General features: G+C 38.1%; 1 protein-coding gene across 1 annotated transcript in view; it reads right to left on the bottom strand.

The window, feature by feature from the left end:
• Nucleotides 1-20,451, bottom strand: part of FREM3 (FRAS1 related extracellular matrix 3) — a 71,068-nt gene that overhangs the window by 39,743 nt on the left and 10,874 nt on the right. The window contains exons 3-4 of the mRNA XM_086464787.1: nucleotides 3,092-3,238; nucleotides 222-452 (exon numbers count right to left, since the gene is read on the bottom strand). Of these exons, the coding sequence (XP_086320913.1) occupies nucleotides 222-452; nucleotides 3,092-3,238 (378 nt within the window). The remainder of the gene's footprint in view (nucleotides 1-221; nucleotides 453-3,091; nucleotides 3,239-20,451) is intronic.

Below are 20,451 nucleotides of genomic sequence, written 5' to 3'. Positions count from 1 at the left end.
AGACTGAACACCTGTATGACATTACATATAGAGTTTGAATTTAGCCAGAGAAGAAATTTAATAAGAAATACAAAGTCCTTGTTCAGCCAGGTGAAGCTTTAAGACAGGGCTGAACCACAATGGAGCAAAGACAGATGAGGTATAGAGGTACTCACAGGACCATCAAGTGAACAACGCTGCACCTAATCACAAATTCTCAGGGAATGAGAAGTGATACATACCATCACCAGGATCCACGATTTCAACTGTTGCTATTGCTGGAATCTCAAGTGCAGCCATCACTGGATCAGACAGAACAATCTGGAATGTTTCAGATTCCTCATATTCACTGTCTGCAAATATCCTCACTCGCCAGGTAGCTGTAGCCTGTCCTGGATTGAACTGGACCTGCTTCTGAGGTTTCCCCTTGAAATCTTTATCCTTTACTGCTGTGCCATCTTTGGTTCCAACACCTGCACAAAAATTCAGAGAAATTATTCTCCATGCATTTTCATATTTTAATAAAATTAAAACAACAATCACAAAAAACAGTTTTAAAATGCTAATCTGGCAGTTACTGACCTTCAGAAAAAAATAAGAATGGTTATCACACTTTTGCTAACATCGTTGCATAGCTCAATAAAAACCAGGTAATTAGGGTAGGGTCCTGCCAACAATTGTGTGCATAAACAACTGTATTTACATGAAAAATTCCATTGACTTCTCCTGCTGGGCACTTAAAACCTATACAAGCATCAAAGTTACCGGGCATGAGGTTATTTATCAAATATGACTGTACTTAACTGTTCAACAGGGCTAATTTTCTCATCTATATAAAAACTTGTGGAATAAGTTTTCCAGTTATGCCTTCAGAAAGGCTGTATCAGCCTGTTAAGAGATTTATTTATGTCAATTATGGTGTTTAAGGCCTCACTGAAGGTATAATTTAGTCACCCACATTAAAAACAAACAAAAAAAACCCCAAAACCCAAAAAAACCCCCCACAAAACCCCTGCCAACAAACAAACAAAACCAACAAAAATGCCAGCCCCATCACTCACCTCTGTCAAAGAGAATTTAATCATCATATGTTTCATACTTTGAGCTTACAGATTCTGTTACTGCTCTGTATCTGTGTTGTACTTATACACATTTAAGATCTATGAAGTTCTTTTATCACTTTTACCTGTACACTAAATAAACCCTCAAGACTTTTGCCATCTGTCCAAGTCTTGCTTCTGCAGATGCTCTACTAGCTAGGTGAGTAAATACCCAGACGTTTGACATGGAATTGCAGCTCAGTGCAACAGAACAATGTTCTCAGGGCCTATTTGGTCCACCACACCAGGTGAACTTGTTCCTTCTCTCCCACTCACTTTTTTACTTCCTCGTGTAATTCTAAACTTAGTCATACATCCATCCTCTCTGCTGGGGCATTATCCAAGCAGAAGCTTTTCATTGTATGTACAGCTTTAAAAGACTGCATATTCTCATCTTAATAAAAACCACAGAGGGTAGTTGCATAGATTCCAGGGCTAGAGATTAATCCATTTAGTCCAAAGTTAAGTAGCAGATGAGTATTTAACTCAAAGTAGGTTTTGGTTGCTATTCAGATCAAATGGCTCTTGCTGCAGCATGAGTTCATAAAACGATGATAAACCTTGAACGTCTTGAAAGAGCAAAACCAACATCCAGAAACATGACCATGCTTTATTAGAAACTCGTGTGCAGGATACTAAAACTGATATAAGGATTCATTCAGCTTTTGCTGCTTAATGCAGCACAAACACTCTTATTTTTATATTTTATTTTTTTAAGTAGGACTGTATCATACATAAAAATATACCATAGGAAGGCACTCAAGAAAAGATTTTTTTAAAAACAAAGAGTTGCTACACGTTTTAAGCCTGCATATTTTTACAGCTAGGTTTCTTGTTGGTTTTGGTTGTTTGTTTGGTTTTTTTTTTAATCAAAAATGCACACATTCTGGCACAATCCAACTGCGGATGTAATGAAGTGAAGATCTGTAACTCACCATGGGGTTTTTAAATTCAATACTGCCTTTGGGTTTCAATCTAGCATTAGTTCATATATATGAGCATCTTTCTTATTAATGTTCAACACCAGCAATTATGAGTCACGTCATTTCCCTGGCTGAGAATGATTAGTCTCTCTCAAGTCAATGGCCTATGTGTTTGCTGGAGAATCTGATGGCTAGCAAAGAGCTTCTGAAGGCTGTGGAGTATGAAATCATTCCTAAATTCCTAAGTAATTCCTAAATTTCCACAGTTTTTCTGTTCTAGGACTGCTTAGGTTTTAAATGCCTGATTTAATTAATACTCAGATAATAGCCCAATATTTGTGTGAGCACGAAGCAAATATTGTCACACATGGGTTCAAATGATGAAAGCTTTAAACCCTTTTTCTTTTTGTTTGTTTTTAAATTAAGGAGGAAAAGACCTTTCTGCTCAGTGCTCCCTGAGTCGCTCCATTGGTGCAAAGATTTCCATGATTCCTATTTACTTTACAGAGCTGTCACGACTGGGTACTCTGCTTCCCATGATAGCACACTGGTAACGTCAGTGTGCCTCCACTAGCAGATGACCCTTTGAGAATTTCTAGCGGCTTTTGGATTTTTTCATAGCACAAAGGCCAGCATAACGCTGCCCTTGTAAAGTGAGGAGTTGTAACTAACTTCACAACTTGGTTCTGCAAGCAGAGACCAGCTACTTCAAGAACGTACTTGTTTACTCATAGCTAAAGTTAATGTGTTACGAAATGTATCTTCCTGCCAAAATAAACAAAGCAGAGTATCCCAAATTCTGTTTTGCTGTCTGGCAAACGACTTCAGAAAAAAGACACTGGGCAAGCAGCAGAAGTTCATTTTATTGATTTGTTCTTACATCTACTAATACACTTACTCACTTAGGTTTCTGGGTGGCAGCAGTGGAAAATGAAACATAGCCATATCTGAGCAATAAAAATCTGTATCGTTGTTATTCCCCTTATTTGACCTTTATTATGTAAACAGAGGAACAAGCAGCAATGGAACAGCTCCTTAACAGCTGCCTTTTCTGGTGCAAGAAGCTTCAAACATTAAAGATTTACTTACTGATAAAAGAGGTTTCTAGCAGATATCCTCTGCGTATGATGGTCACCTCTAGAAATTTGGAGTTCTCATCTACGACATAGTTCTCCTTCTCCAGTGAAATCCAAGCCCAGTTAAGTCGAAATAGCTGGCTCTTTAACATGTTCCCCCCTGTGTCACAGAAAAAAGTATCCTGAATGCTACATACAGTTGCAAAACACAACTAGAATTCCCTAAGGCCATTGCTTAAGTATATTTGTATCACCTCAGGACAAAGCCGGTCTGCCTTTTCACCTGCAGATGTCAGGGACAGAGGTGCATGACATGAATCACAACGGTCGACTCTCCCAGACCTTCCAGAGTTGACCCGCACACGTCTCCAAGAGGCTGGAGGCCAGTTCAGGGGTCATAGCCTGTGTCTTAGCACACCAGCTCCCTAATTAAGCTACCTATTAACTCTCAAAGATTATTTTTGCAAAGATTATTTCTGTCAGGAGTGGGATTAAGCTGTCAAAATAACTCTTTGGGAGGCTTTAGGTGGGTCACATTGTAGTCTTACATTACTGACCCTTTTTAACAATGCTAGTATGTGCCTATCAACATCAAACATGAGCACAAGTTGAATTCAGTATCTTCTAGTAGGCAACATGTAGTTTCACATAAGGAAGATATCATATCACGAATTATATGTTGAATAATGGTGCAAAAATATTTGGAAATTGTGACTAAGCTTCTACTCTTTACTTTCAGGAAAATAATATATTAAAACCAGTAGTTATTTTGTATTACACGAAGGAAAACGGAAAAAAAATCAAATTATGAATGTAATAACATTTAAAAATGTACAAAGTCAACAAAATTTAAATTGCAATTTTCTTCTGGTTTGGAAGATTAACTCTTTAAAATTATTCTGTAAAATTCTTATGTGATCTGGCAAATCCCCAATTTTCACATAAAAAAGGTAATCAAGTAACAACTGGTCTTGAAGCCATAAGCTTCCAGCTCACTAATTATTTTTTCTAGCAATATTAGGCCTTATGCTACACGCAGTATGCTTTGTAGTACAAGATTATAACATCTAATTTCAGAAAATTTTCATTGCTTATAGATAATTGCAAAGCAATATAAGAATAGAAAAGAAAAAAGTTGCTCACATCAAGAACCCATAAGGCTCTGTCCTCCACTTGTCTGATGATCTTCCGCATGATGAACAGAAATTTGTAAAAAAAAAGAGTACTGCAGATATTTACGAAGCCTCTACTTACTGAAATGGACAATTTAATAAAATAGAAAATTGTATCCTGCTGGAATTTTGGGGATTTTTTTTTGTTTAAAATTATGTTGGTTAATATTTCTCTTTTAAAATAAAACCCACATTTCGCTGTACACTTCTGTTACAGAAGCATAACAACATGAGATCAACTGACTAATGCAGCACTGGATAAAATAAGCACTGAAACTTTTGGATTAAAGGATCTAATTCTCTACTAGTGGCCGGTTGACATCTAATCAAAATCACCACATAATTCTCATTTGCTTTAACACTGCAAATTCTTATACTAATATTATCTCTATGGGAGTTGCCTCAGGCTCTTAAAAATTGTGGGGCAAAGTCCAGAATAGGATTCTCTTGCTAACTGGAAGCAACTCTGGATTACACATTGTGAGCAATTCCAGTAATTAGTGTGGTTACAGCTGCGTAAAACCCATGAGTCTGGAATCAATTTTGAGATGTTTTAAGTAGCTACAACTTGAAATTAATTGTACCTTCAAACAAAAAGTTCAAGTCATTCAGCAACGTTGTGAAAAAAGCATTGAAGAAAATAGATTTCTGAAAAAAATCACCTTAGTTGCAAGCGGAAGCCTAAACCTATTTACCAACCGGAGTATTTTCAAAAAACTCTGTTTAGCTGTTTGGCTGACACTCTAGTGCTGCATGTAGGCTGGAAAAGACCTTTGAGAGCAAAATACACACATGCTTCTTGGTGACTATTCCCTTACAGAAAATACAAAGGCTTCTTTTCATCCTAGAAATCTCCCAACGAATGACATTATTTCTGCTGAAAAAAATGCCTTTCAGCATGATCATTATATTTCGGCTAGACATCTTTCCTGTTGGCTGTTTGTTTCACAGCCTTCACCTCTTGACAGATCTCAATGCTTTTGGGTGGCAGGGGGGTGTGTGTGTCCCTTTTTTTACAAATAAGACTGAACACAGTGTACTCCAAATAAACAGATCTATCATCTTAGAAACAAAGGACTGGAAACAAAGGGAAACTCTGCCTTAAGCCTACATCAAAACCAAAACCAACCAAAAGGCTCACAACATGAAAAATTTTAATTCAATAACAAATTCATGATAAACCAGCCAATTTCCTACGAGTCAACAACTGCAGTCAAAAGCTAGTTCGCAAGTGTGAAAATACTGACAAACTGCTATACAGATCTATGCAGAGCTAAAACACAGATGTGATGGGACCACCTGCACACTTGTTTCCAGTCACAAGAACCAAACCTGTCGCTTGTTTGCACTGCAAAGCCTTCCTCCATACATACATTCCATACATAGAAAACACATATAGCCTCCTCCTCCATACATACAAAAACCACTTAAATATGTAGGTAAACAGATTATTATATATGGCTGTTCAGAAAAGACATAGTCATCATTCTTCAGGTATTCTACAGATATTCTCTTTGAGAAACGCCTGCTCCTACTGCCGGAACACAAAGGGTTTTAAGAAGGTTAATCTGATATATAACTATCCCCAGACTACTTAGTCACAACGTAACACTGCTGAAAAACTAAAGTAAAACACTCCCCAAATTGTTACCCTTAGCTTGCAGTACATGCAAAAAAAACCCCATACGCTTGGGAAACACTGTGGGGGGAAAAAAGTGTATTGCATATGTTCACCCACAGCATTGGCAATCTCAGCACAGCGCGTATCACAGGATCTGACGGCTGACTGCTGGAGCTGATGATACAAAGCAGCTGCCATGAATCTCTAGAAAATGTCTATTGCTTTCATCATCACTATGAAAGATCAGAGTGAGAGCGCTGAAGATACACATCACTTTTCAGTGGTATGTATATCACATCCAACTGAACTCAATACCTGGCTCTTCATGAAATCTGCATTAAACAAAATGATCCCAAAAGGGAGCCCAAACACTCTGTAGGCTTACAGTAGGCTCAAAGTAGACTCATATAATTTCCTATTACTGGGAATATCACAGAACTCAGCATCCTAGAAGATGTCTGGAATACGCTTTGGTCCTGTCTTCTAATATGCAAACAGCAAAATACCCATTCACACTTCTAGACAATTTTTTCCCCTTTCAAAACAGACATCTCATTTGGCAGCTGAGCTTTCATTAGCAGGTTCCCAACCTCAGGCTGCTGAAGTTCAGCGAAAATCAGGATATTCAAGGATCTTGTACTATGCACAGTACTAATGCGAGGTTCAACACTTGTTTACCGCCTCACAACTTCTTCACTCATTCCTTATTTCAGAGCTGGGAAAAGGCTAGAGCAGGAGGCAGTTAAATTTTTAAGGTAATAAATTTTCTGTAGTTTTTAAGAGATTATAATAAAGCATAGGCTAAGTAATCCATTCTTTATGTTGAGGATTTAGTACTACTTTAAAAATAACAAACAGGAGATCTGTAGAGTGTGTTCCAAATATATGCCTCAATATCTCTATTTTCTAACTAAACCACAAATTCATTAGATTATTTGCATATGCATCAGAAGCTGCGAAATCTTGCAGCTTCACATTTTGCATTTTTTTTAGGAATAATATAAAGCAGGGGCAACTGCTGTAAAAACTAAGCATTCATATTAAGTATTTTACATTTGCATTTGTCAGAGAAACAGGGAATACTGAAAATGACAGCAAACCATGTCTTAAAAACAGGCCAGAATGAAATTAGATGATTGCCAGTTCTACAGTTATGACAAATGGAGGTATCTCAACAAGATGTTATAATTAATAAGGCCCTGAACTATTTCACTACAGTCCATGAGCCTTTTCCTGGCCAGAGGGGGAAGCCTTCAAGGGATGTCTCATACCATCAGCTTCATAAATCTAACAAAGCCAGAACTGTTTTTCTCATGTGAAAGAAAATGTCATAAAAACTTCCCAAGTTTCATAAAAGAGAGTCCTCCATTTTCAGTGTTTTCCTAAAAATACTATCCTAGTTACTTCTTTCTTGGTTTTATTACCCCTAAGCAAGGGTTGATGTCATGCCAAGTGTTATCACATCTTGAGGGAAAAATACTAGATTAATACAAGAAGGTAAAAGTTGGCCATGTGCTTGGCACCTGGGTCCTGCATGCAACAAAATACAGACCTTCTTTCTGCAGTCCTCACAGACAGCAGAAATACACATCCAGGAGTTCTAAATTGGTAAAGAACAGCACATTAGGAACCCAAATGGCAGGACAATTTCTTTCTTTTTGCTCTGGTGAAAAGTCCATCCGACCATCATCTCAGACTTTGGTTTAGCTTAGGTGGTTGGCAGTGTTTCTACCAATTCCTTCAACTGAAGTTATGTTTCTTTAAAACAGCTGCTCTGTGGATACAAGCATATTGGCAGTTGGCTTTCATTTGCTGGATAGCTAAACATTACTGAAGGGGATCAGAAAAATAGGAAGCAGCTCAGGGAAATAAACAGCAAAGGAAATAAAAGGAATGAAAAGTTGAAGCAGCACAGAAAGAAGAAAGAACAAAACCCACCATCTCAGAAAAAGTAAATACACATATGTATGAAAGGGCAATAGTTCCAAATGTTGGAAAACTTAAAAAGGGAGATGAGAGGGGAAAATCTAAATTAATTTGTAACTTTAGCTAAAAAATTAAGGGGTGGCAAAGTCACAAATGTGTATTCATCCCCCTACCACCCAAAAATCTTCCAAAATTCTTGGGCAAGGGACAGAGAGTAGGTCAGGAAATGTAGGGTTTGTTGGGAACAAGGCAGTTTTTCTTTTCGTCCTTATTTTGAACATAATTAATCTTGTACTATGGCTCAAAGAGTTATTTTTTTCAGACAAGTCATGCTCCAAGAAACTAAAAAAAAAAAGAAAAAGAAATAGAAAAAAAAAAAAAAACACAACAAAGCAAAACACCACCTCCCCTGGCCCAGATACCTCATTTCCCCCTGTATTTACATAAATGCACTTAGAAAGGGTCTTGGTCATTTTTTGGTTTTTTTTGGTGTGTTTTGTTTGTGTGTACCACGGTATCAGGCTGTGTTGTAACGAATTAATATTCTCAGTCTGCTACTTGCAATGAGCAAACATTCTGGCTCAGAAGGAACAAATAGCTGTTCTGAGCAGACCAGCTAAACCAGCCGACATTAATCCCTAATCTTCTTTTATCTTACATTGCTGGCACACACAGAAGGTCTAACATGCTACCCAGACAAGCAGCAGTCAGGCATACTATTAGACTCAAGAAAACTTCGTTCTGACAAAAATATTTTCCAAGAAGCTCTAAATCAATAAATAAACAAACAGCCAGCAATAATCTCAGACTGAAAATTCAGAAATGGATTTACCATTTCCCAAAATAATTTATTTCTTTTAATTCTAGAAATTATTTCTATAAAATTAATACTGTAAGCACGAACTGCAAAATTATAAGATGTAAAAAAGGACTAATTCTTTGACTTTACTTTTGATGCGATTAGCAGATTTTCCTCTCCTAAATGTCTCAAGAGCTGAAATAGCAGCATAGTCTATTAACCTAGGAAAAAACCCCATTTTTCAGGAAAAAATCATCTTCCTTGGCCTACTCTAAGCAGCTACTTTTATCTGAGCTAAAGGAAAATCTAGAGAAACATCGAATTATTGGTGAAATGGCTTTCTAAACAAATGCATCACTCTGGTCTCACAAATACATTAAGTCTGATTACATATTCCACTTTAAGGACATTCCAGCATTTTAGTATAAATTCCACTTCAAGGACATTCCAGCATTTTAAAAGACATTAGAGTTGACTTTGAAGAACAAACAAATAAAAACAAAGAGTAAGCAAGTCATAAAATCACTTTAAAAAAAAAAAAAATCTAAATGCAAAGTGCAGAATACATGTCAACAATTGCTGCTGTATAGTATCACACTTTCAAGCGTATGCAACGCAAAACTAGGAAGAAATTGTATGTGTTAGAAAAGAGCACCAACTATAAAAAGAACAAAAAATAGCTGACAAAAAAGTACACCTGTTCATTTTGGGTGCACAAATCTAAAACAGTGGTACTGTGCCATAGTCAAGACTTTCATGTGGCCTTTATATTGGTATTTAATAGGTCATTTAAAATTCATGCCTGATTTCGGATATCATCAAGAAATCATGAGGCCTTAATGAATCTACATAAACCTGCATATACTCAAGATTTTTTTCCTGTTTGATGTAGTTGGACAGGGCAGGTTACAGGAACAGGCACACTGTTGTTCATATTTCATTGGAGCCACTTCCATTAGTGCAGCTTGTGGTGGAGGGCAGGCTGAATTACTTTTAAATCTAACCCAATTATGAGGATTTCATCTTTTCATGCACCTGAATTCCAAGATACTTGGAAGTTGACTAAAGATTTGTAATTTGAGAATGATAAGACAGTGCCTACAGTGAAACGTGAGGCGAGCCTGTGCAGCAGGAGACCAGAAGCTGTATCCCATCTTTGCCTTCACTTGCTCACCCTTCCTCACTCCTGTTCTAGGACTGGAGGGTTGCACTGTATTGTTGATATAATAAAAACTACATGCATTTTATAAAAAAAGAAAACAAAGCACAAAAACCTCATCTGCTGCCATATTCTTGATCAGCAAGGAGTATGTTTTTACCTATGTTCTTTGCCTTAGTTGCTTTGCTTTGGCCTGTTTTTATAATGAATTAGTAATCTTTCCCCAGACCCAGTCATCCTCTGCCTAAATCAAGCACTGTATCCTTCTGTTAAAATTTGTCATTTACACTTTATAGTCTTTCTCTTTCTGGAAGCCAGTAACTCAAGAGAAAAACGTCCTTAAAAACTCACAATAACACACTTTGCTGCACTATGCAATTTTATACTAAAACTATTTATCCGGTGGAAGTCATCATAGCACACTGTTCATCCACGGCAGTGTAGATCACTGGAACACAAAAACCATGCTCCAGTTTGCTCCAGGTATTAGCATGGAGGGACATGGTTTAGCCTGCGTGGCTGGGAAGGTGTTTTCCATCAACTAGGTCTTCCCAATTCTTGGAGTTTTTCCGATATAGGAACACACTGCAAGAGATCACACAGTAAAAGCAGCTCTCAAACAAACTTACTGCTACTCCACAGCCTGTAAATGTTTTCAAGTATAGGAATTCATGAGAAGCCCAAGAACTTTTGTTCTGGAAAAAGGGAACTTGGTATTTGCAACAAGCCATTGCCACTATGCTTCTAAATAAACCGGTTTTGTTGTTAGAGGGGAGTTGCACTTAACAGTACAATTAGGAGAAAAATAAGAAGAAAAGAAGTTAGTATCACAGGCTTGCCTAATTTTTGTCTGGTTTTCTAACAGGCTCAGTCATAGATAACTGCAGTCTAGCCATGACACCTTCTGTTTAGAAACAATCCCCTTTTTAGGAAGAGATGGAAGAGTTAAAAATGGAGGATTCAAGAATGGGAGATGGGGCAGGGACTGAGACAGAGCTATTGCAGAAGCATGTGTGCTACAAAGGCACAAACACTCTGCTTACCACCAGCCAAGGAATTTCCAGTTGCTCCTCAGAGCAACTTTATATCATTACAGAGATACAACAAAATTTATTAGAGGTCATCCACATACATACTTTGCTTGTTATGAGGTAAATCTAACTCCTACTCCTCATTTAAGAACAAATTAATCTTCTTCATGTAACAGGCAGCTCAAACAGCAAACTACCCTGAAATCAGGCCTACGGTCCACAAATATGTATACAAGACAGATGGGAAACAGGACTTTGCTAGCTATTATTTCACAAGTCTCTTTATCTGGAAAGACTCAGAGGAAAAAGAGAGAGAAAAAAAGACAGAATAAAGAAACATCAGACGAGTGAAGTTAACAACCACCACAAAAACCTAAAAACCTGGAACATGCCCCTGAGGGAAGCTAAGAGTAAGATCTTAAGTCATTTTTCACGTTAATTTGAACAAGCATAAAAATGAATTTTTGGCTAACCAGTTCTGTGGCAGAAAATAAATCTTCACCAAGTAAAGGAACTGGAAAACTTCCTTGTCACTTGTTCGCTTTAGATGTGGTTTTTTTTTTTTTTATTATGCAGAAGACTATTAAGGAAGTACACCATCTGCAGAAAGTGATGAGTGTTCCTTAAAAAAGTTTGTACGTAAAGCTAATACTAAAGCCTCTGCTTTTCTGGACTGTATTTGGCCTGAAGGAAGTCATGGTAACTGTGGGAATTTGTTCTTCCACCACCATCCTTTTTGTATTAATTACATTAAAAACTATATTCCAAGGAAGCATCTTCATTTCAATGTTTAGATTAATTACAGAAACTACCTGCCACTGCAGAAGAAGCAGCATCAACCAATTCATTTGATTAGACAGTCTAAATTGTGCAGTATTCTGTTTACAAGCTATCCATACACTAAAGACTATTTTACTAGAGAATTCTACCAGAGGTCCACAGTAACAAATGCATTCCAGAATTCTGCAGGCCATTTGAACTGATAAACCAGCAAAACTTACATAATAAAGTCTTCATTAGAAACTTCCTTACCCAGTAGGCACCATCTTGCATATACTCATAGTCTGTCTGGGCTTTGATCCTAATCCAACCTAATACATCTGATCTAATTTAGGCTTCCTTAGTATCCGTGTTTCAAACAGCTATCAATCCATTTGCAAGCCATCATGTCTTATTACCTATACAAATGATTTGCCAAATCATTAAAATATCACAAGAACAATATACAGAATGTGATTTTTAACAATGGTCCTTTTATCATGGGAATACAAGTGCCTTATAGACTCCAAGCTTTTGAAAGGGCAGTATGATAAACACATTTTATGGACGGTAGTACAGTGCAGCCAAGGGAAGTTAATACAGGAAGTTGCAAACCATTAATGAAAGCAGAAAGACTGATCACCAGGCTCCATAGACACCTGTCAAAATTCTGGAGAGGTGCCAAGAGGTACCACAGAAACATGAGATCTCTTTCTTTCATGCTTCAGAGGCTTCACAGTAAGACCTAGATGTTGTAAATCAAGACTAATTTCAACAGTAAGTTGAAAATAAAAGTTCCTAAATGTCTATTAATGTTATCTTTTAAATCTCTCAGGCTAAAATTGTCAAATAAAGATGTAAACAGATTGAGACACGAAGAAATTCTAATCAGTGTCCATAGACAAATTGCAAAAGACTGTCATCCCATAGACTCCTCCTTTCATATAATTTTCCTTTCTCACTCCTGCGCTCTCTCGTGTTCCTTTAAATTTTGTCTTATGGCTAAAAGGACAGAGAAAAACTTTGTAGTAAAAATAAGAGAACTAAGAAAAATTATGTTCTGGTCCAGGGAAGGTATTCTGGATTTGATAAGTTAGAAGAAAAGGAATGTTTTACTTTAAGGCTTTTATCATTCTTGGTGAACACTTCTGTTGCAAGCACTGAACCAACCAACCAATGAAAGAATAAAACAGACCAGTAGAATGTTCTGTAGGAACCAACAAATTAGTCAAACCCATCAAAGGAGTGTGATGGGAGGAGACAGGCAGATCAGAGGGCTTCAACAGTCGAGCAAGTTATGGCAGTAACATATGAGAGCTGATCTGTAATAACTCTGTGTACATGCTCTGAGATTGCAAAAAACGAGGAGAAAAAAAAATTACCATAGTCCCATTTCCTTGAGTTCATGTAGGTGTTGAGAGAAACACATGCGGAGCATATGAATCCATGATAGTCTTGAAGCCATGCTTTAAACAAGTTTTAAGTATCATTTTGAGTGGGACTGTATTTGTAGAACCCACATACTTCTTACATTCTTAGGTAGCCATCAGGAAAAGAATCTACTTATGAAGCCTGAAGCTCTAATAATCTCTGTGAGTTATACCAAAAAATACAGAAATTGATCTGACATTATGCTTGACACAGTGATGCTATATGAACTGTCAACAACACATTAACTGGAAAGAACCAGCAATGAAATTTTAATCAAGTATTTTGTTTGCTTTCGAAAGTATATGAAAAATCTTCTGTTACATTTTGTAGTTTCTTTTCCCAATATTACCCAGATGCAAGAAAGTAGGAATGTATACATATTTTATCTCCTGTCATTAGAATACAGAAATAAAAACATGAAGACAAATGCAGTGTTTACACAAAATTCAACTCTGAAAATTTAACTACAGCATATGTTATAATAAAAAACTGTCCCAAAAGACTGAATTAGTCCTTGATGACTTAAATCTCATCAAACAAAAAATTCCTTCAGATTTCCTACGAAAAATTAAAAAGGGGGAAAACACAAACATTCTATAGTCTGCTCTGTTTACTTCACATCAACATTAATAATCTTTATAACAAGGTGCCAAGACTATCTAAAAAAGTACTGTGGAAATAAAGTTTCATTTACCTATTAGAAGAAGATCAAACCACACAACTCAACAATAATCATCGAATCATAGAACGTATTGGGTTGGAAGGGACCTCCAAAGGTCATCTAGTCCAGTCCCCCTACAGTAAGCAGGGACACCTCTAACTAGGTCAGGTTGCTCAGAGCCCCATCAAGCTTGACCTGGAATGTCTCCAGCAATGGGGCTTCCACTACCTCTCCGGGCAACCTGTCCCAGTGATCCACCACCCTCAAATTAAATAACTTTTTTCTTACATCCAACCTAAATCTACCATTTTCTAGCTTAAAGCCAATACCCCTCACCCTATCGCTGCAGACCCTTGTGAACAGTTCCTCCCCTGCCTTCTTATAGGCCCCTTTCAGGTATTGGAAGGTCGCTATAAGGTCGCCCCAGAGCCTTCTCCAGGCTGAACCAACCTCAACTCTCTCAACCTGTCTTCACAGGAGAGGTGCTCCAGCCCTCTGATCATTTTCATGGCTCTCCTCTGGACTCACTTCAACAGGTCCACGTCCTTCTTCTGTTGGGGGCTCCAGAGCTGGATGCAGCACTCCAGGTGGGGTCTCACCAGGGCAGAGCACAGGGGCAGAATCACCTCTCTTGACCTGCTGTCACACTTCTTTTGAAGCAGCCCAGGATGCGATTGGCCTTCTGGGCTGCAATTGCACACTGGTGGCTCGTGTCCAGCTTTTCATCCACCAGTACCCCCAAGCCTTTTTCCACAGGGCTGCTCTCTAGCATGTCTTCTCCCAGGCTGTATTGATACTGGCAGTTGCCCCAGCCCAGGTGCAGGACCCTGCACTTGGCCTTGCTGAACCTCACAAGGTTCACCTGGGAACACCTCTCCAGCCTGTCCAGGTCCCTCTGGATGGCATCCTGTCCCTCCGGCATATCGACTGCACCACCCAGCTTGGAGTCACCAGTAAACTTACTGAGGGTGCACTCAATGCCACCGTCAAGATCATTAATGAAGACATTAAACAACATTGGTCCCAGTACGGACCCCTGAGGGACACCACTTGTCACCATTTTCCATCTGGACATCAAGCCATTGACTACTACTCTCTGGATGTGACCATCCAGCCAATTTCTTATCCACTGAACAGTCCACCCATAGAACCTGTATCTCTCCAACTTAGAGAGAAAGATGTTGGGAACTGTGTCAAAGGCCTTGCAGAAGTCCAGAGAGATGACATCCGTAGCTCTTCCTTGTCCACTGATGCAGTCACTCCATTGTAGAAAGCCACTAGGTTGGTCAGGCAGGACTTGCCCTATAATAACGTCTTTTGTTGCCACTACTGCTTAACCACATTCTTAATATATGCACTTTGGTGCTCTTTTTTTGCACACCTTATCCAAAACCATGCCACCATGGCAGGTGATGCCTTAGGTTCACCAACAAGCAACTTTCCATCTGCTTTGCACCGAGTGGCTTTGTCTAGGTGGAAGCAGGCAGCTTACTGAGGGCCTGTGCTGTTGCTCCTGTTTAGAGAAGCTTATAGTCTATGAGGCCTAATCAAAGTTCACTGGATTTTTTTGAAAGACTTCCATTGACTTCAAAAAGTTTTTATCAGGCTTGTAGATGAGAAGGGACATGAAGACAAAGACAGAAAAAAGTGAAGGATTAAAATAAAAATGTAAATCATATTGTATAGCAAAACCACAGGTTTATTTTTTAAAAGTAAACTTAAAAATTTATGCACATACCATTTATTGGGTTCTTTTTCGCTAGGTTAAATGAACAGCAGATTTGTGGGTTGTTCAAACAGAGCAGTTGCAGAGTTGACTGGAAGGGTCATTGGGCTACCATAGATGACAGCTGTATTTGCTAATGAAAGAAGAAAAACTACCTTTCTTTTTAATATAGTCTGCTTACAGAATGTACAAGAAAGATTACTGTGGCTTTTGAAGGGCAAGATGTAGGTTTCAGTGCAATCACCACATAAACAAGAAGATAGCAATATAATTTTTAATAATTCATTTTATCCTAAGCTTTAGTGCAGTGAAAAGACACCAGCAAGGAATTATTATTAGAATGCTGCTATTACCAGAAGAAACAATAGTCAGTGGAATAGTATCAATATAAGACAAGACTCAGGACTTTTTTCTTTTAGTTGAGGGAGTCCTTAGAAACCACACAAAACATACAACTTCCTTATTAAATGCATGGCAGGTGAGCGACTAACTCTCAAAGCTGGTTCAGCTTCAGAATTGCCAAAGCTGCTTTGTCCAGCCTTGTAAGATCCCAAATAAAAAACAAAGTTCAAACATAAAGACAAAACAGAGGGCAGCACCTTCACAACACTTGCTTTGCATACGGGGCTGCTTCCATACAGTCAGCTTACAGTCTAAGTAGCAGTACTCTGGGCGTCTGCTCCCACTTCAGATATACATCCTATTTGCTACACACACATAAAGGGTACAGATTTGAACCCTATTGCCACTGGCTAGAGAAGAATCATACTCTGCAAGGACAGGAGTTGTACGTAGCAGAAAATAATGAGGCTTTTGCAAATATGGCCTAACTCTTAAGAACCAAAGTTCTTAAGTACCAAAAAGCCACAATCAAGGAGATGGCAACTCTGCAAATACCCAGCACGTCTGAGTGAGGATGTGAAGGCAGCAATTTGGAAAACAGCAACACATGAGCTAATGAAAAACAGAGAGCAGTCAGCGTGAAACAGAAGTTTCCAAGTGCTGAGTGTCAGGGTTATGCTTGTATCCGTTCAAAGGAGATGACAGTCTGTAAGTATCACGTCTTAGGTAGCCGTTGCTGTTGTCAGAACAGAACTGGTTAGCAGGTAGAGATCAGCCTCTTTGAGCTATTGCCTGTTACAGCTTTCACATCCTATTTTTCTTGCCTCTTGTTTTGGGTCTGCCCTGACACTGGTTATTGATGAGGGACAACAATACAAGGAAAAAAAAGTTAACACTTATAAATCAAAGGATCATTCTTTCCAACCCCAAAGATTCAAAACCTAAATAACTTCATTTTTTCACACATACTGTGTGCCAATAATAAAACAGCTGGCAGACCATACTCTCTTTCAGAAAGCACTGTTTCTAAACAGGATTAACAAAGATTAGTACTCAGTGGGACATTAATGTGTTCCTTTCGTGATCTAGGAACACATCATCTTTTGCTGTAATACTTCATGATAACAGATTGTTAAAAAAGTTAAAAAAGAGGCAAGAACAGGGAAAAATTTGCTGAACTAAGCGAGCTGCTCAGTAGGCAGAGTCTATTAAAAAAAAAAAATCCCACATTTCAATACCTCCAACTCCCAAGTTTTACAGAGACTTTTGTAGATCTTGTCAACATATAAGGTAGCTAATATGTATGGAGTGAGGCCCCTTGTCCTGGAAAGCTGTGTTTCTGAAAAGGTTCTATTATGCAAAGCAGAAAAAAATAACAATAATAAATAAACTTCCACTGCAATACTGCAGCTAGAGAATCCTTCGTTTTACAACGGGGAGAACAGCAATTAGGAGCTTCAAGGTCATTTTAATCCTCTACATTACTAAGAACCAGAACTCAGCACACAGTTCTAATTTCTAGTTAAAAAAAAGCCTTTGACAAGTGGGGTAGACACAGCAAAAGGGACACAGAAATAATTACTGCCTCACTGAAAAAATATTTCATATTAGGAATTAAGTACACAGAGGTATCTATGTTGTGTAAATAATGCTGTGGCAAGAAACCTGACAACTCTAGCTGGCAAACAGACTTATATAACAAAGCAGCACCACTTGCAGAGGTACAGATCTGGCTTCTGACTGGACTTCAAAAGCTCAGTCAAAAGAAAACCAAAAGGCACTTAGACTGCAGAGAGAAATACTATTTCTAGGAGAAAACCAAGCGCGATAAACAGCTCTTCAATCTAGCACTGTCATGAGAAGAATTTGTAGCCCAAAGGTGAAGCTAGACGACTCAAGCTTTTGTAAGCATACACATTTTCCTCAGTGAGGACGACTAATTACTAGAACGTATTGGCATGGAAAGTTACGGCTTTTCCTTTTATTTATTTATGCTTTTAATCTAAAAATCAAGCCTAGATAGTCTATGAAATGTGTTAGTTCAAAGAAGAGGCTTCTGGACTCAGCAAAATAACTGAGACAAATTACCTGGAACACACAGCAGAAGAGAGTCAACGACCTAATGGTCCCTTTCAGCTGAAAACACCTCACTTGAAGAATTTACAGGAGAAATGTCAGGTTTGTGGTTTTTTTCTTTTTGAACACCACAGATGACATCATAGCAGGGAACTAACAGAAGGCTGTAAAGTTGGATTGATGAGGGAAGAACAGAGCAGTCGAGCAGCTTTAGGAAGTAAATAATGGAAAGCAGACTGAAAGAAACATGGTTTAGGAAGAAGGTAAGGATTAATAGCAGAACCTAGCAGTGTCAGGGCACAGGAAGGAAAATGAAACTGAAAATGTTCAAACAGGGATGACCATTAGCCTCTGCATCTTTTTGACTCTTATGCAGGCCCATCAAGCACCTCAGGATGTCAATAATGTTCACATACATAGTGGAGAAGGAAAACAAGCAAACTTGTGAATTAAGATGTTATTGTACCCTGTAATTTAACTGTTTTCTTCCAGGCCAGGCATCTCACATTACACAGGGTGTTAAAAGTAAACTTTGTGAACCATAGTGGTAAGGAACACTTCACGCTCTTCCTCTTATCTGTATTATCTGTATTATATTACATATATATATATATATAAAATATATGTATTATAATACATATTATTATATGTACTAACAAATGCCACATCCTTTCTGTCTCCTCTACTCCAGACTGAACAGTACCAACTCCTTTAATCTTTTCTTACTAGCCAAGTTTTCCAGATCTCTGGTGATTCTCATTTCTTCCCCCACGATAGTTTCTCCAGTTTTTCTACATCTTCACAAATTCAGACAAACTTTGTACAGGAAATCTATTATGGGAATTATTAGCACCGAATGCAACAATTATTTCTTGCATCTTACAAACAATGGTGTCATCCAGTCCCTCTATTCTAGTATGATTGTTCTCTATTACACAGTAAAAGAAATTAAAATCTTGCATCAGCAGAAATGATACCCAACACCTCGGAGAGGAGGCTTAAAATAAAATAAACCAAAATAAATAGGTAAAGCCTTGTCTTCAGGTCTGTAACTTTATTCGTTTGGAAAATCTAGCTTTAGAATTGACTGCAGAGTGCATGTCCATGAAACAGCAACAGAATGGATGAATCAGAGCCATGTCCGAAACATTTGAATGTTTTCATTCCACAATCGCTCAGGTTCTCTCCTTTCAGCTGAAACATAATGCCTTTGCAAACAACAGTATCACAATAAAGCCTGCCCACCTAATGGCTTTTCATTCTTGAGGTCACCACAGGTAAAATGCATCATTCAGCGCTGTCAAGCTTGACAGCAAATTAGAGCACACCAAAACCACATTAAAAATGGAAGGCCATTTTCCCAATGAATTCAAAACATTCCTGCAGTGCAAGTTATTTGGCAAGCTTTGTTGCGTAAGAATTCATACATCTTTGCTGAGGAATGTTTTCAAACTTTATTAAAAATCTACAGTTTTCATAAACCACTTAAAAATTCTATTTAACTTGGGAGAAGCGTAGCTTTGGGTTTGTTTTAAGGCTGCTTGAAAATGGCTCATCAGTTGGAAATCCTTTGCCTTTTAAATGATGCGCCCTTGTGCCCTAAAGTGGTGAAATTATACCACTGCAACATCTTTTGCAAGGTCTGAAAACTATTTTCAGATTTGTGGATGCGAGGAGATAGATGCACAAAACCTGCCTACTAAAAAGGAGATTTAGCAAGAGGATAGTACACTGACTTGTATATGGTAACACAAAGCTGATATGTAAAATCATTACTAAAATTAGAGGAAATATTACCTACATGTAAGAGTAGACAGTTGTGTTAGATAAATACAGTCATTATCATGCACAAACCTCACCAGATATTAAGTGTTGACCAGTAACTACATTGTGCCAGTTTAGGTGATCAAATTCAAACCAAGGATTGCTAACCAGGTGCTGGAATGGACATCTTTTAGTTTGTGTTACAAAGGAAACAACAATACACCATTTAATTCTGCCAAGAGATTAATTTTTCATTTGGACATTGTGCATTAACAAGAATACCTATTCTTAAGTGACCCAATACCGTAATGTTTCTAGAGTTTATAAGCAAGCATATGACTTACTGTAATATTTTATCAGAATCTGCAAGAACCGTGTAGCTCACAGAATTACAAAGGCCAGTATTTTCGTACCTTCTTAGGTGCCAGCTTCAGTCAAAACCCTGAGAGGTTATTCAGAATTAAGAAGCCATAATCCTTGTCTAGGAACACATTAACAAGCTTAAAGATAATAGGTGGAGGCTCCTTATATCAGCCCCTGGATCAACTCCCTAGCTGAACAACCTAAATCTTTGTAAAGAAAAAGCTAAGAAAAAAGGTGGAAAAATCATATCCTACCAGAAGACTGCTAGGTTTTCCTTAGGGTTTTCACCCAGCCATGCTCCTGCCCTCCCCCCCTCCCTGCAACTTATTTTCAGTAGCACCAAACAAATACAGGTGAGAAGGCCTCTAAGTGAAATCCCAGGCCGACTAGAATTAACAGCAAAGCTCCTGCTAACTTTCACAGGGTCAGATTTTCACCCTGCGGACCTGGAACCACATGAAGCGAAATGCACAGAACAAATTCACACTTTAGATGATATTCTAAATTTTTCATTCTACAGAGCTTTTTTTTTTTAGCAGCTAG

This window comes from Leptosomus discolor, chromosome 4, assembly GCF_034619465.1.
Source record: "Leptosomus discolor isolate bLepDis1 chromosome 4, bLepDis1.hap2, whole genome shotgun sequence".
Taxonomy (NCBI): Eukaryota; Metazoa; Chordata; class Aves; order Leptosomiformes; family Leptosomidae; genus Leptosomus; species Leptosomus discolor.
Note: the sequence above shows the minus strand (reverse complement) of the source record. Positions and strands in the feature narration are given on the sequence as shown.